Source organism: Notolepis coatsorum (genome assembly GCF_963971535.1).
Source record: "Notolepis coatsorum genome assembly, chromosome: 2".
NCBI lineage: Eukaryota > Metazoa > Chordata > Actinopteri > Aulopiformes > Paralepididae > Notolepis > Notolepis coatsorum.
In genome coordinates, this window is record NC_140166.1 from 128603623 (window position 1) to 128616300 (window position 12678).

The 12678-nt window shown below is 49.4% G+C and overlaps 1 protein-coding gene across 1 annotated transcript in view; it reads right to left on the reverse strand.

Annotated features, from left to right (window-relative positions):
• Positions 1-12678, reverse strand: part of bcl3 (BCL3 transcription coactivator) — an 80586-nt gene that overhangs the window by 18738 nt on the left and 49170 nt on the right. The window contains exon 3 of the mRNA XM_084307936.1: positions 12111-12219. Within this exon, the coding sequence (XP_084164062.1) occupies positions 12111-12219 (109 nt within the window). The remainder of the gene's footprint in view (positions 1-12110; positions 12220-12678) is intronic.

Below are 12678 nucleotides of genomic sequence, written 5' to 3' on the forward strand. Positions count from 1 at the left end.
ATACAGAAGCGATAGAGGGGAGTCCTGGGGAAAGACAGGATAAGAGAGGGAAAACCCCTTCCCTCTCCCCTACAGGCTGTCCCTTGCTCACTCGCATTCCTGCAAAATGAGTGGAGCAGCAGGAGGAGAGGAGAGGAGAGGAGAGGAGAGGAGAGGAGAGGAGAGGATAGGAGAAGAGAGCAGAGGAGAGGAGCAGAGCAGAGCAGAGGAGAGGAGAGGAGAGGAGAGGAGAGAGGAGAGGAGGAGAGGAGAAGAGAGGAGAGGAGAGGAGAAGAGAGCAGAGGAGAGGAGCAGAGCAGAGCAGAGGAGAGGAGAGGAGAGGAGAGGAGAGGAGAGGAGAGGAGAGGAGAGGAGAGGAGAGGAGGAGAGGAGAAGAGAGGAGAGGAGAGGAGAGGAGCGGAGAGAGAGGAGAGGAGGAGAGGAGAGGGAGAGGAGAGGAGAGGAGAGGAGAGGAGAAGAGAGCAGAGGAGAGGAGAGGAGAGGAGAGGAGAGGAGGAGAGGAGAAGAGAGGAGAGGAGAGGAGCGGAGAGGAGAGGAGAGGAGAGGAGAGGAGAGGGAGAGGAGAGAGGAGAGGAGAGGAGAAGAGAGCAGAGGAGAGGAGAGGAGAGGAGAGGAGAGGAGAGGAGAAGAGAGCAGAGGAGAGAGAGGAGAGGAGAGGAGAGGAGAGGAGAGGAGAGGAGAGGAGAGGAGAGGAGAGGAGAGGAGAGGAGAGGAGAGGAGAGGAGAGGAGAGGAGAGGAGAGGAGAGGAAAGGAGAGGAGAGGAGAGGAAGAGTGCAGGCTTCTTGTCATGAAGGAGGAAAATAAAAGCCCTGCTGGGCCAATGGCTCAGCCAGACACTGATAAGCACGTGATGTGCGTGCGTGCGTGTGTGTTTACTGTAGGCTACCTGGAACAACCCGGCCCCTGCTGTCAACGCTACAGGGAGACAGAGGCTGTTCTATAGGCTGGTATGGAACAACATTCTTTCTAAGCCCTGACGTTATTGTGGATGAAATGTGTGACGCTGATGTTATCAGACAGTTTATCATGACATCTTAGAGGAACCTAAAGTGTCTTAAGATATCAAGGAGGGAGAAGAGAGAGAGAGAGAGAGAGAGAGAGAGAGAGAGAGAGAGAGAGAGAGAGAGAGAGAGAGAGAGAGACGAGAGAGAGAGAGAGAGAGAGACGAGAGAGAGAGAGAGAGAATAGTGCAGACAGTGGAGGGGAAAGTCCTGATTCTTACCCTCTGAACCTCAGAACAAGGTATGTGAGAAACAGCCCAGAGCAAGAGAGAGAGAGGGGGGGGGGGGGGTCATGAGACTTTGCGGAACGAGGCTACTAAAACAACTAAAACACACACACACACCCACATACAGACACACACACACACACACATTGGAGACTCACATAAACACACACATGCCACAACCACACACTTATTGGGCTTCATGAAAAACTAAACACACACAAACCAAAAAACATCACAACATTGAACATGATGAGTTGCAAAAGTGCGAAATAGTTTTTGTTATTTTTTTTTCAATATCCACCACAAACATACAACTCTACCAAACTTTACTCGTTGCAAAAGATAATATCGTGAGATGGATAGTGACCGTCATACTTTTAACGTCTTTCCTCTGTGTCGCTGTTAATTGACCATGTGACTTGAGCTGCTATAGTATGTCATACACCAGGAAGACGAGTTGCCACCATGGTGTCAAGCCAAGGGGAACCTTAATGAAAGAAGAAGAAGAAGAATAATAGTAATTCTGTAGCAGTATAGACCTGTTCGCTGTTTGCAAACATACTGTGTTCGAGCCAATCAGCAATACCAACTGAGTCACGTGACTAAGTCACCCCGGACCTGCACGAGCCGCTGCGCCATAATCAGTAGAACGGGGCTCTATGGAGGAACCATGGCACTCCCCTGACTAAGGCCCTGTTTAGACGGAAACTCTAGCAGGTGAATCCGCAAAAATATTTTTTCGGATGTGCCTTTCGTTTATACGGAAACTGCGTTTTTACGGGGTGAAACGGCAAAAAAAGTGAGACTACCTTCCAGGGTGGAATTCCTAGAAACGATAAACCTTGCGCTCTCATCTAAACTGTCAAACCGCATAAAACGATGACGAAAGGGTTGTCAAGGCTCCTTGTCGCGCGTACTGCTTACATCACAGGCATGCGCCAGTAGCCTAGAAGCGTAAACAAAGCATGTCTGATTCTATCCATGGCGATCACCTGAAGGCTACATTGGCAGTACTTTTAAATACACAAGAATCTGTCCCGCGGCGTGACTGGACCCACTGTCTGTGAGTGACTCTGCTTTGGTCCAATCACATTCCCCACCCACAGTCTGCGAATCAGAGGCAGAGTAGGGCGGGTCTTCACAGCACGTCATGTGACATATGCGCCAATCGTGTGACAGCGGGGCTCAGTCGTCTCGAGTCGTTACAGCCTCGTCTGCACGGAGAATTCCATCCCAAAACGCTAGTCTAAACGCAAAATTAAAAGTGAGACCGCAAGACGACTTTTGCGGTTTCTGTTCAGACTCTCTCCGTCTAAACATAGCCTAAGGCTACAGTTACACTTAAGGAAAACAACAACGTTTAATTTTCACTTTTCTGAGCATTGCGTTATGGCTATGTCTGTGTCTTCATATCTCACGCCCCAAAGGCGATATCGAGGGGGGGCGTACACATGTAGGTCAGTGGCCAATCAGAGCGCAAAACGGGAACCCGGAAACACAAATGCGTTGGTAAAAGCATACACGCATCCTGGCTAATTCCTGGTAACTGTGCTATGGAGCGATATGTGAATTTTACTAAAAGTGTTGGCGTTGCTCGCCTGGACATGCTACTATTTCCAAATCAAAGGTATATAATAGGTATTATGTTTCATCATGAATGCATGAAAGGGGGGGGGGGGGGGGTCGTTTTTCGAATAAAAGAAAAAATGATGAAAACCCGACTATACTCCACCATAGTTATATGAGTATAGCGAGCACTCTGCTCTCTTGGAACTATCCCTTTATCCAATCTAATAATGAATAATTTTTCTCCACATGTACACACCCATCCGCCTGGCCACACCCACACCCGCTCCTCTACATAAGCGGGGTCGTGGCCACACCAACAGCTCCTTCCCAAGTCTTTCACCACCGAAGGCGAAGACCACGGGGTCCTCAGTGCTATACTCATATAACACATTCAACACGATGCAAAATAATGATACAACTTTATGGTATGACAGAGAATTTGGTTGTATTCCTTATATGCAGCTTATATTATTATTAAAAATTAAATAATCTACTGTAAGACAATTTATATAAAAACTCTTGGGTGCCATAAACTGTCTTTTCTATCCACTTTAGCTAAAAACACACACACAATGTATATACACACTACTGTGAGACAATAATAATCATACACAAAGGGATAATGGCTTATAGCAGACTTAATGATTTATTTATTTATTTATTTATTTTGTTATTTATATTGTAACGTTTGGCCACTTTAAATCATTGAACAGAGAGAGAGAGGGGGAGAGAGAGAGAGAGAGAGAGAGAGAGAGAGAGAGAGAGAGAGAGAGAGAGAGAGAGAGAGAGAGAGAGAGCCCCTCCCCGTCTGAGTTGCCGTCGACAGTTGATGATGTCACACACACTAGACTAGGAATTGTCCACATGTCAACAACACACAGAGCCTGCCTGGATATGCCCGATGCATGAAGCGATATAATTAAGAAACTAATAGCCAATAAATGTGAATATTTGAACCCCTGTTGTCAAGCGTCTTCAATATACCCCCCCCCCCCTCCTCACTAATGGAACTGGTGTTGCAGAGTCACGTTAGTTAGTTAGTTAGTTAGTTAGTTAGTTAGTTAGTTAGTTAGTTAGTTAGACACTAGTTTAGCGTTAGCTGAACGGCTAACTAGCATTAGCCATGTTGATAAATTCTATTCATGTCTCCTCCTCCACTTCCACTGTTAACTGTGACGCGGCTCTCGCCTTAGCAATAGTATCTGCTGTGTGTGCAGTCACAGTGCACTGCTGACAGAAGTGGATGAGAGGAAATTATATGAATGCATCGGTTTTGAGCGATGCAAAGGCGCTACAACAAGATGCATCGCGAGTTCAGCCTGCAATTTTGCCGATGCGGACTTATTCCACCGGTGCACTCGCATCGTGAACGTGTATGCCGGCGCACCGATGCAAATCGATGAATCGTCACATCACTACATCCCACATGCCACCAGGGAACGAACAGGAAGAAAAACACCCCCGTCACAGCCCCCAACATCACGGGGTCAAAGGTCAGGAACCCAACCCTGTGGCAAGGCCGTAACAGCGGAGCGCGGAGGAGGACCCAGCCCCAAGAACAGCCTGAGGGCCAGGATCCCCTGAAAAAAGGGGTCCGGTGAGCCAACGATGCCGCAGCATCGAGACCCCACCAGACGGTCACTGGTGATACCACCCCCCACATCGCCAGCGTATCGGACAGGGCCCAATGCAAGAGCAGGCCCTTCCCCCCTACGGCACGCCGCCCTGAAGCACTCCACAGAGGCTATACCCCCACAATACTGTGGGGCCAGTCGGCGCACCGGGGAGACAACCCCCAAAGAGGTTGATCCCTCAATCCAGGCAACAGGCCCCAAGAGCATAACTCGACCTGTGCCCGGAGCGCTGCGGACTAGACAGGCGCCTAAGGGGTCTACTGTGAAACAGCACCCCGGCGGAAGGGGCGTTCGGTATGCTGTGCACCATGTCGCAACCTCCACAAACCCGACCCCTCAGAGAGGTCGAGGTCCAGGAGAAGGCTGACATGATTGGCAGACGTCATGAAAGGTGCAGGGGCACACTCGCGGGCAGGGGTCAAGCCCGGCCTCAACCCGAGAGTCGACTCTGCTACCAACTCACCGGGGAATCAACCACCCCCCTCTGTTTAGTTAAACAGGAGGCGGTTGTTCCCTTAACCCCCCCAAGAAAAAACTCAGAAACACAACTGCGAGTATACACCGGCTATACAGGCAGTACAAGTGTTTCAGTTTTCAAAAAGGGGTTAACCCAGGCCAACAGGTCGACGAGAACGAGTTCGGACCTGGGCCCGGCGGACCGGGACGTACACAGGGATGCCAGAGGGGTTCAATAGAAAACCTCCTCGACAGCCCCCTCCCAGCCCTGCCCAGCATGGGAAGGGAGGGGCGAAAATGAATGGAGAAGGACCAGGCCCCTTAGCACAGCGCAAAGTACAACACAATATGGACCAAGCACACACATCCATAATATCAATCCCCGCGACGCTCGGAAAAGCACAAAGTCCTTCAGGGTACCAGAACAGCAGATCTGCGCCCTGGCGGACAACGGGTTAACTGACCTGGTCCGGCGAGACCAGAACCAGTCCCGTGTCCTAGTCACGCCGCCATCCCCAGTCCTAAGAGGGGGGTAGGTACGCATGTCGATCCAAAACATCACAGAGAGCGCCACCAAGACGGTCAGAACACGAACGCACCGTACCCGGTGGCCCACCCCATGGGCGTGAGACCCCTCCGCCAATGCTTTGATCTACTCCGTCATCTCCCCCCGGAGATGAGCGTGAGTCGTCGAGACTAACCTAGTACACTGGCGCTCGGAAGAAATAAAATCTCCATCCCAGTCGCTCGTATAAAAAAAACACAGTTTCTATGAATGAGCAACCAAGGCGCGCCAGCCCATGGCGTGGTTCCACACCGAAAGCACCCAGGGCCAGCGCTATGTACACGCTGAGACCCAAAAAACACATCAATGGTAATTCTAATAAGAAACCAGACAACGTTCCCTCCATGCCGCCTGGGACGACGTGACCAAAAGCTCAACACATATTCAAATAGAGAGCAGAGCAGAAAACGAACAGTTTCCAACGCACCGCATCACCCAATCTTGACAATGACAGTGGTCCACAATATGGAGCCTGAAAGAACTCACAGAAGTCAAGTCAAGTCAAGTCAAGAGTTTTATTTGTCACGGCATACAAGTATACAATGAAATGCGGGTGGTCTTGCCCGCAACAATGTGCAATACAGTGGTACAACATATAATAGAATCCAATAAAAAAAAACATTGTGCAATAAACAGGTAACAGGTAACATGGTGTGACATCTCGGTATCTGTACATAGTTATTTACAGAGCATATAGGACATGCTAGGTAGCTTTGGTAGTGCAATACACTGTTACTGTTGCTATACTAATTTAAAGTGGCCTTTCCTTTTGGCAATAAGTGTGGGTGAGTGCGGCATGAGTGTGTGCCCGCTCATGTTAAAGTGTTAAAGTGGCTGCTAGTGCACAGCGTGCGTGTTGTGTGTGTGCTCATGTGGTCTCATGACCAATAGAAACGCGCCCAGTGACGTATTCTATGGCCGGGGAAATTCCGTGACCCACCTGTCCAAATATGGCGTGGGACCAGGGAACTCCCTCCCCCCCCCCCCCTTTCCCCTCCCTGTGACGCGCTGACCCCACAGCGTGACAGGAAGACCGAAGAACAGGAGGTCCAACCCCCTGGCCAATCAGTAAAAAGGGGGAGGGGTTTATCAGTTCACCCCCCATGACCCCATACCCCGGATACGATGAAAACAACATGCAGCGCATGATACCAGTTATCAAGCATGCTACATGAAATAGTATATCCTCTAGGATAAGCTTAACAGTTGCACGCCAGCCACAGACGATAAACTCGTTTGCGTAAAAAACTGGTTTTTATACACGGCTTTAGGCTCATGTACGAACACGCCACCCGCGTTTTCATACTTTACCAAGTAAAGAAAAAAACAACAGACGTTAAAGAGAGGGTCCAAAGACCTCGGTACAAGCTACATATGTGATTACTTCTGCAGGCTAACACTTTAACCTAGTTGTGGACTCAATGCCATGTTTCCCAAACGTAACAGAATACACACAACCCCCTCAGATAAAAAAAGGTAAAGTTCACTCTTACTACTGCAAGAACAACACCGTCTTTTCATGATGAGAGAAGACAAGTCTTCTGACCGAGTGCTAGCCACAGGCCTTGCTAAGCACACACAGTGACCAGATAACAATGTTCAAAGAAAACTGCCCTACTCCCTAAGCAAACACACAACCCCACAGCTAGGTGAGGGTTATACATTGTATCCCCAATATATAGTGAATAAACACACGTTTTGTCACCAGGAGGGACTTTTTTATTTAATAACAAAAATCATATGTGGGGGGGGGGGCACCCGCGCCTGCTCCAGCCAAAGGTGGCGCTGGACGAGAGTGGCCAGGGCGCGCTCCTTCCCGGCGGCTATCGCCTGCAGCTGGGAAAGGTGCAGGATGGCTCCAGCCGCCTGGGCGTGAAGGTATCGTTGATGGTCATCCAATACCGACCCGCCCGCCATCAGCCCCGACATGTAGTGCGCCAGCTGCGCGATGTTGGAGGTCGCAGCAGGGCTCTGAGTCGCGCCGATGTACACCTGGTCAATCCAGTTTGCCAACTGCCTAGCCGATTTCCCCTGGAGAACCGGCTTTCTTAATGGCTCCCACACCATTTCGGGACAAAGTATGGATGCCAAGCCGAGGCACCCCGTCCTTTAGCCCCTGGACCAAACCCACCACCCGCATGGCTGGCACGTAGGCGGGGGTAAGGCCAACGATGCGGGAGATTATCTGTCCCTGTGCCACGTAGGCCTCCATTGCTGGGAAGAATGGGCAGACAACGCCTGTCTCTCTCACAGGACGACGTTGCCAGAGATGACCTATCATGTCATCAGGAACAGGTGCCGGCAGTGGCTGCGGCAACGCCACGCCATTAGCGGCTGCCGCCATGAGTTCGGGGAACAAGGCAAGCAACTCCCCTTGCCTCCCTCCACGTCACTCGCGTCCCTCGCGTACGGGAGGCTGCCTCGGGCGCCAACGTCCGACACGGCAGATAACTGGGCATCTTGTCTCGGGGTCGGAGGTACTAACCCAACCCTGGAGTACAAGGGACCCCAAGGAGACGCAGCACTCCCTGCCACTCCCCGAGGGGGAGTGATACGTCTCTACTGGGGCTTCGAACAAGAGAGCTCCCGCCCCCTCCATGTAATCCTCAGTTTCCATCGGAAATGGAGAAGAGGCAAGAGAACTCTCGTCCGGCTCCAGCGCAAGACTAAAACCAGGCCGTTCACCCCTGCTGCTCGCCTCCTTACGACGAGAGCGAGCCGACGCGAAGAGTCTGCGACGCAAATCCTCGGCCACCAGAGCAGCTGTCTGCCTATCGGTCAACTGTCCACTGGCGGGGGAACCAGGGCCGGAACCCGGCCATCTCACAGGAGATGGAGGCTCAACAGCCCCTCTGCGAGGCTAACTCACCACCGGGCGCCGCCCAGGCGCACCTGGCTGCCACGACCACGGAGCCAGAGACACCCCACGATGCACGGAGGACGCGGCGATAGTGAAGCGCTGGTGGAGGGTAACGTTGTGAGCGTCTAGACCAGTGGTGCCCAACCAGTCGATCGCGATCGACAGGTAGATCGCGGGCTGATTTCAAGTAGATCTCGATTAATAAAATTAGATTATAAAAAAAAATAAAAAAAAATAATATTGGCAAAATCAACTCTGCCTCTCCTTGTTAACTACAACAAGCAATGCTGTTTGTTATTTAAGATGAGGTCGGACTCAGCACTGACAGATTTGTGTTCATTATGCTGCTTTTATAAAGCCTCAAATGACGGCTTACAATATACAATTTTGGCTGGTAGCTCTCGGCTAGGTGGTAAATAAAAAAGTAGATCTTGGTTCAAAAACGGTTGGGCACCCCTGGTCTAGACCTTCCGACGGTGAAGACATTATCTCTTCGTTTTTTTCGTAAAATTGCAAGAGAGAAAAAAACGAAGATACAATGTCAACGTAGCTCCTTTCCAACAACTATTTCGGCACTAAACTTAAAGTGGTGTATACAGGCACTTTACGGTGGTGAAAATAGGGAAGGAGCTGTTGGTGTGGCCACGACCCCGCTTATGTAGAGGAGCGGATGTGGGTGTGGCCAGGCGGATGGGTGTGTACATGTGGAGAATTTTTTTATTATTATTATTTATTAATATTATTATTATTAGATTGGATAAAGGGATAGTTCCAAGAGAGCAGAGCGTAAGCTATACGATAATATAACCCGACTTTACTCGGGTCTGGCGCCCAATGAGTTAAGAAGTCTTAAAATGTCTTAAATTCACATTTACTAATAAAAGGCTTTAAAAAGTATTAAATAGTATTAACTTCTGCTTGGGAAGGTCTTACATTTTATTTATTGAATGCTGTAAGCATCGCCCCAAAATGAACTCCAAGCGCCAAATACCTGTCAAATTAATCAACAAGAATTAAATTTGAAAGCCTCGTTACCACATCACAGACCGTTGCCTGGTGACCACCGTAGTGTCTGTCTGGATGGCACAGAGGAGCTAGCTGGTTAGCTAACCTGCAAACAGTCCGGTTTCTCCTGGTTTACTTTCTACCTAATCTTAACCCCTGATACACGTCACACATCCACAAAACAGAATACTGGGAAAAACAGAGGGTCCTTCCCAGCATCTCTCTGTGTGTGTGTGTGTGTGTGTGTGTGTGTGTGTGTGTGTGTGTGTGTGTGTGTGTGTGTGTGCGTGCGTGCGTGCGTGCGTGCGTGCGTGCGTGCGTGCGTGCGTGCGTGCGTGCGTGCGTGCGTGCGTGCGTGCGTGCGTGCGTGTGCGTGCGTGCGTGCGTGGTAAAAGACATGTGGACGAACCAGGAAGGGTATGAGTACATCACATAACCAGCAGGTGACTGGGTGTACAGTAAAGGGTGATCGCCGAGCAGGAAACCAAGGACTTCCTCTTTCATTCCTCCCCCTGTTACTGTCATGAGAGCCGCAGGGTGAAGTCAGGGAAAGGTGTGTGAGGTTTTGTATAGCGGCAGCCGTGGTAGAAGTTTCCTCATTATTCATCTAGTGTATGATGTGCCAGCTGCGTTGTTTTTTTACAGGCAGTCCACTCGCCTAGTATCTTATGTTTACTGAGTCAGCAGGAAGGCTGGGAGGGAGACAGAGTAGAGGAGTGTTACGACCCTGGCTCATGGGTACGCAACCTATGTGCAAACCAACACCAAAACCCTATGCTCTAACTCAAAATGCTACTATATCAAGGAACTATTAATGTAAATGTAAACTAATGTACTAATGTAAACCCAACGGACACGGACTGGAAGAATGTGACAGCTCTCCCTCTAAGCACCGACTCTGCATGTGTGTTACTAGGGCTGCCTTTAAAGCTCCCAGCAGGTAACCAATCAGCACTAATTGGCTAATTGGCAGCCCTCACCTGCATGCCCCGTGACACAGGAGTGATCAGGCCTGCCTGCACAGTGACACAGGAGTGATCAGGCTCCTGGTACATAACAAGGAGGCACAGGACAGAAGGTTCCGGCGGGATTCAAGCCTTGGCCAGCAGGGGTACTGGGGATCACAACCCCTACACCATTCCTTCTTACTGTAATTGTAAAGTTATAATGTCTAATATAAGGATGGACTGAATGGAAAAACCTGTAACACTAAACCAGTGTCTCTTAAAGGTAGAATCTGTAATGGCGTCAAACAGTGACCTCTATAGGCAAAAGAGCCCTGCTTGGTATTTTGTTGGTATTTCATGTTTTGTTTTGGTCTGATGTGTGTGTTGGCGTTTAGTAACTTATATTTCTCCAGACCTCTTTTGACAGAGTCTGAGGTGTGGCCATCGATAGCTGGCACATGCACACATAGAGCTCAAAGGGTGCTCGAGCACCTGCCCTTTTGTGCCTCATAAAAAAGTGCCCTTATTATGAATATTTATTTATTTTTGCACATATAGACTGCCCTTCCAACTGAAAGATGTGAGGATAGAATCAAAATATTAGGTAAAGAGAGAGAGATGCCCCGTATTCCATTGCAGTTTGCATAGCCTCCTCAGCGTGCCTTCAATATTTGATCACCAAAAAACCCCAAAAAGCATAAAAAGGGGGCCCCCCGCCCAAAAAAAGGGCCCCCAAAAATCAGGCTTGCGTACAGGCCCAGTGCCCTTTTCGATAGAGAATGAGAGTTACTTATGCCGGTCGCCATCTTGGAAGCGAAATACCAAGCAGGGCTCTTTTGCCTAGAGGTCACTGTTTTATGGCATTACTAAGGTCGCTTTCACACAGGGGCTGTTTGGTCCGGATTATCGGACCAGAATTCGATAGTCCGGTTTTTCGGGTTTGTGTGAATGCAGTCGAACTCGGTCCGCCGGACCAAACAGGCGAACTCTGGTCCGCCTGAAAACGTAGGTCTCGGTTCGCTTCATCGGACCAAACACGAACCAAATATAGGAAGTGCTTATTATTACCACTGCTCGCAGCATTCAATGCAAAACAAGCACACTGCATCTATCTATCTATCTATCTATCTATATATCTATATATCTAACTGTGCATCTTGGGAAGAAGGAAGAAAAAACGCGGCTTATTATATTGTTATTATTATATATATATAACAACGTGGTGTACAAGTTGTTTAGCGAGAGGATGGTGGTAATCGGCTTCAATAGAACAACTCGCCTCCGCTGATCTGGAGTCAGACAGAGCTCGCAGTCCACACACAGACACACACACACGCGCGCGCGCACACACGGGCTCGCAGCCACACACACATTTCCACTGTCCAATAGACGAGCACCCTTTTCGACCGCGTGACATTGTTCAGATAGTTTGGTGCGCCTGACAGATTGCTATGTGAACGCAGGCGAACCAAATGAAGAATGCAACAATGTTGCAACTTCACCACCAGAACCGCACCGAGTCCACCAAAACTATATGTGAAAGCGACCTAATTCTACCTTTCATAGAGATTCACGAGATCATCCCTTGTGCTTTCTGATGGCTGAGGGTAGAACAAAATTGGAATTTTGTCAACGAATCTTCTCCAGGGGAGAGCAATAGTGCAACAGCAATGCACTTTGTGTGTGTGTGTGTGTGTGTGTGTGTGTGTGTGTGTGTGTGTGTGTGTGTGTGTGTGTGTGTGTGTGTGTGTGTGTGTGTGTGTGTGTGTGTGTGTGTGTGTGTGTGTGTGTGTGTGTGTGTGTGTGTGTGTGTGTGTGCGTGCGTGTGCGTGCGTGTGTGTGTACCTGTCGTAGGTTGTTGTATATGTCCGGGTCTCTGCGAGCCAGTACCAGCGGGTGGAGCAGTCTGCCCACAACAGCTTCCTCCCCGTGCACCACGGCAATATGGAGAGGCCTGCAATGAACACACACACACACACACACACACACACACACACACACACACACACACACACACACACACACACACACACACACACACACACACACACACACACACACACACACACACACACACACACACACAGTAACATTAACACACTTGAAAGCTCAATCTGTAACAGATTCAGTAACACTACTTAAAGGTCCTGTGTCTTATAAATGGCCGTTTCCAGTGTTTAGCATTGTTTCCTAGCAATGGGGGTTTGTATCAATGGGGTCTGTGTCTCTAATTCTCATTTTGGCGGATTGCTCCAATTCAGTTGAGACAATATCCTCCCCCAGTGAACTAAGCTATTCTGATTTGACTCGCTATCCTACGTAGCAAGGAGCTGATCTGCAGTAACGCCCCCTCTATGGTTGTAGCGCAACCATTCGCTCAACAACAGAGCGAGTGGAAATACAGACACTTCCT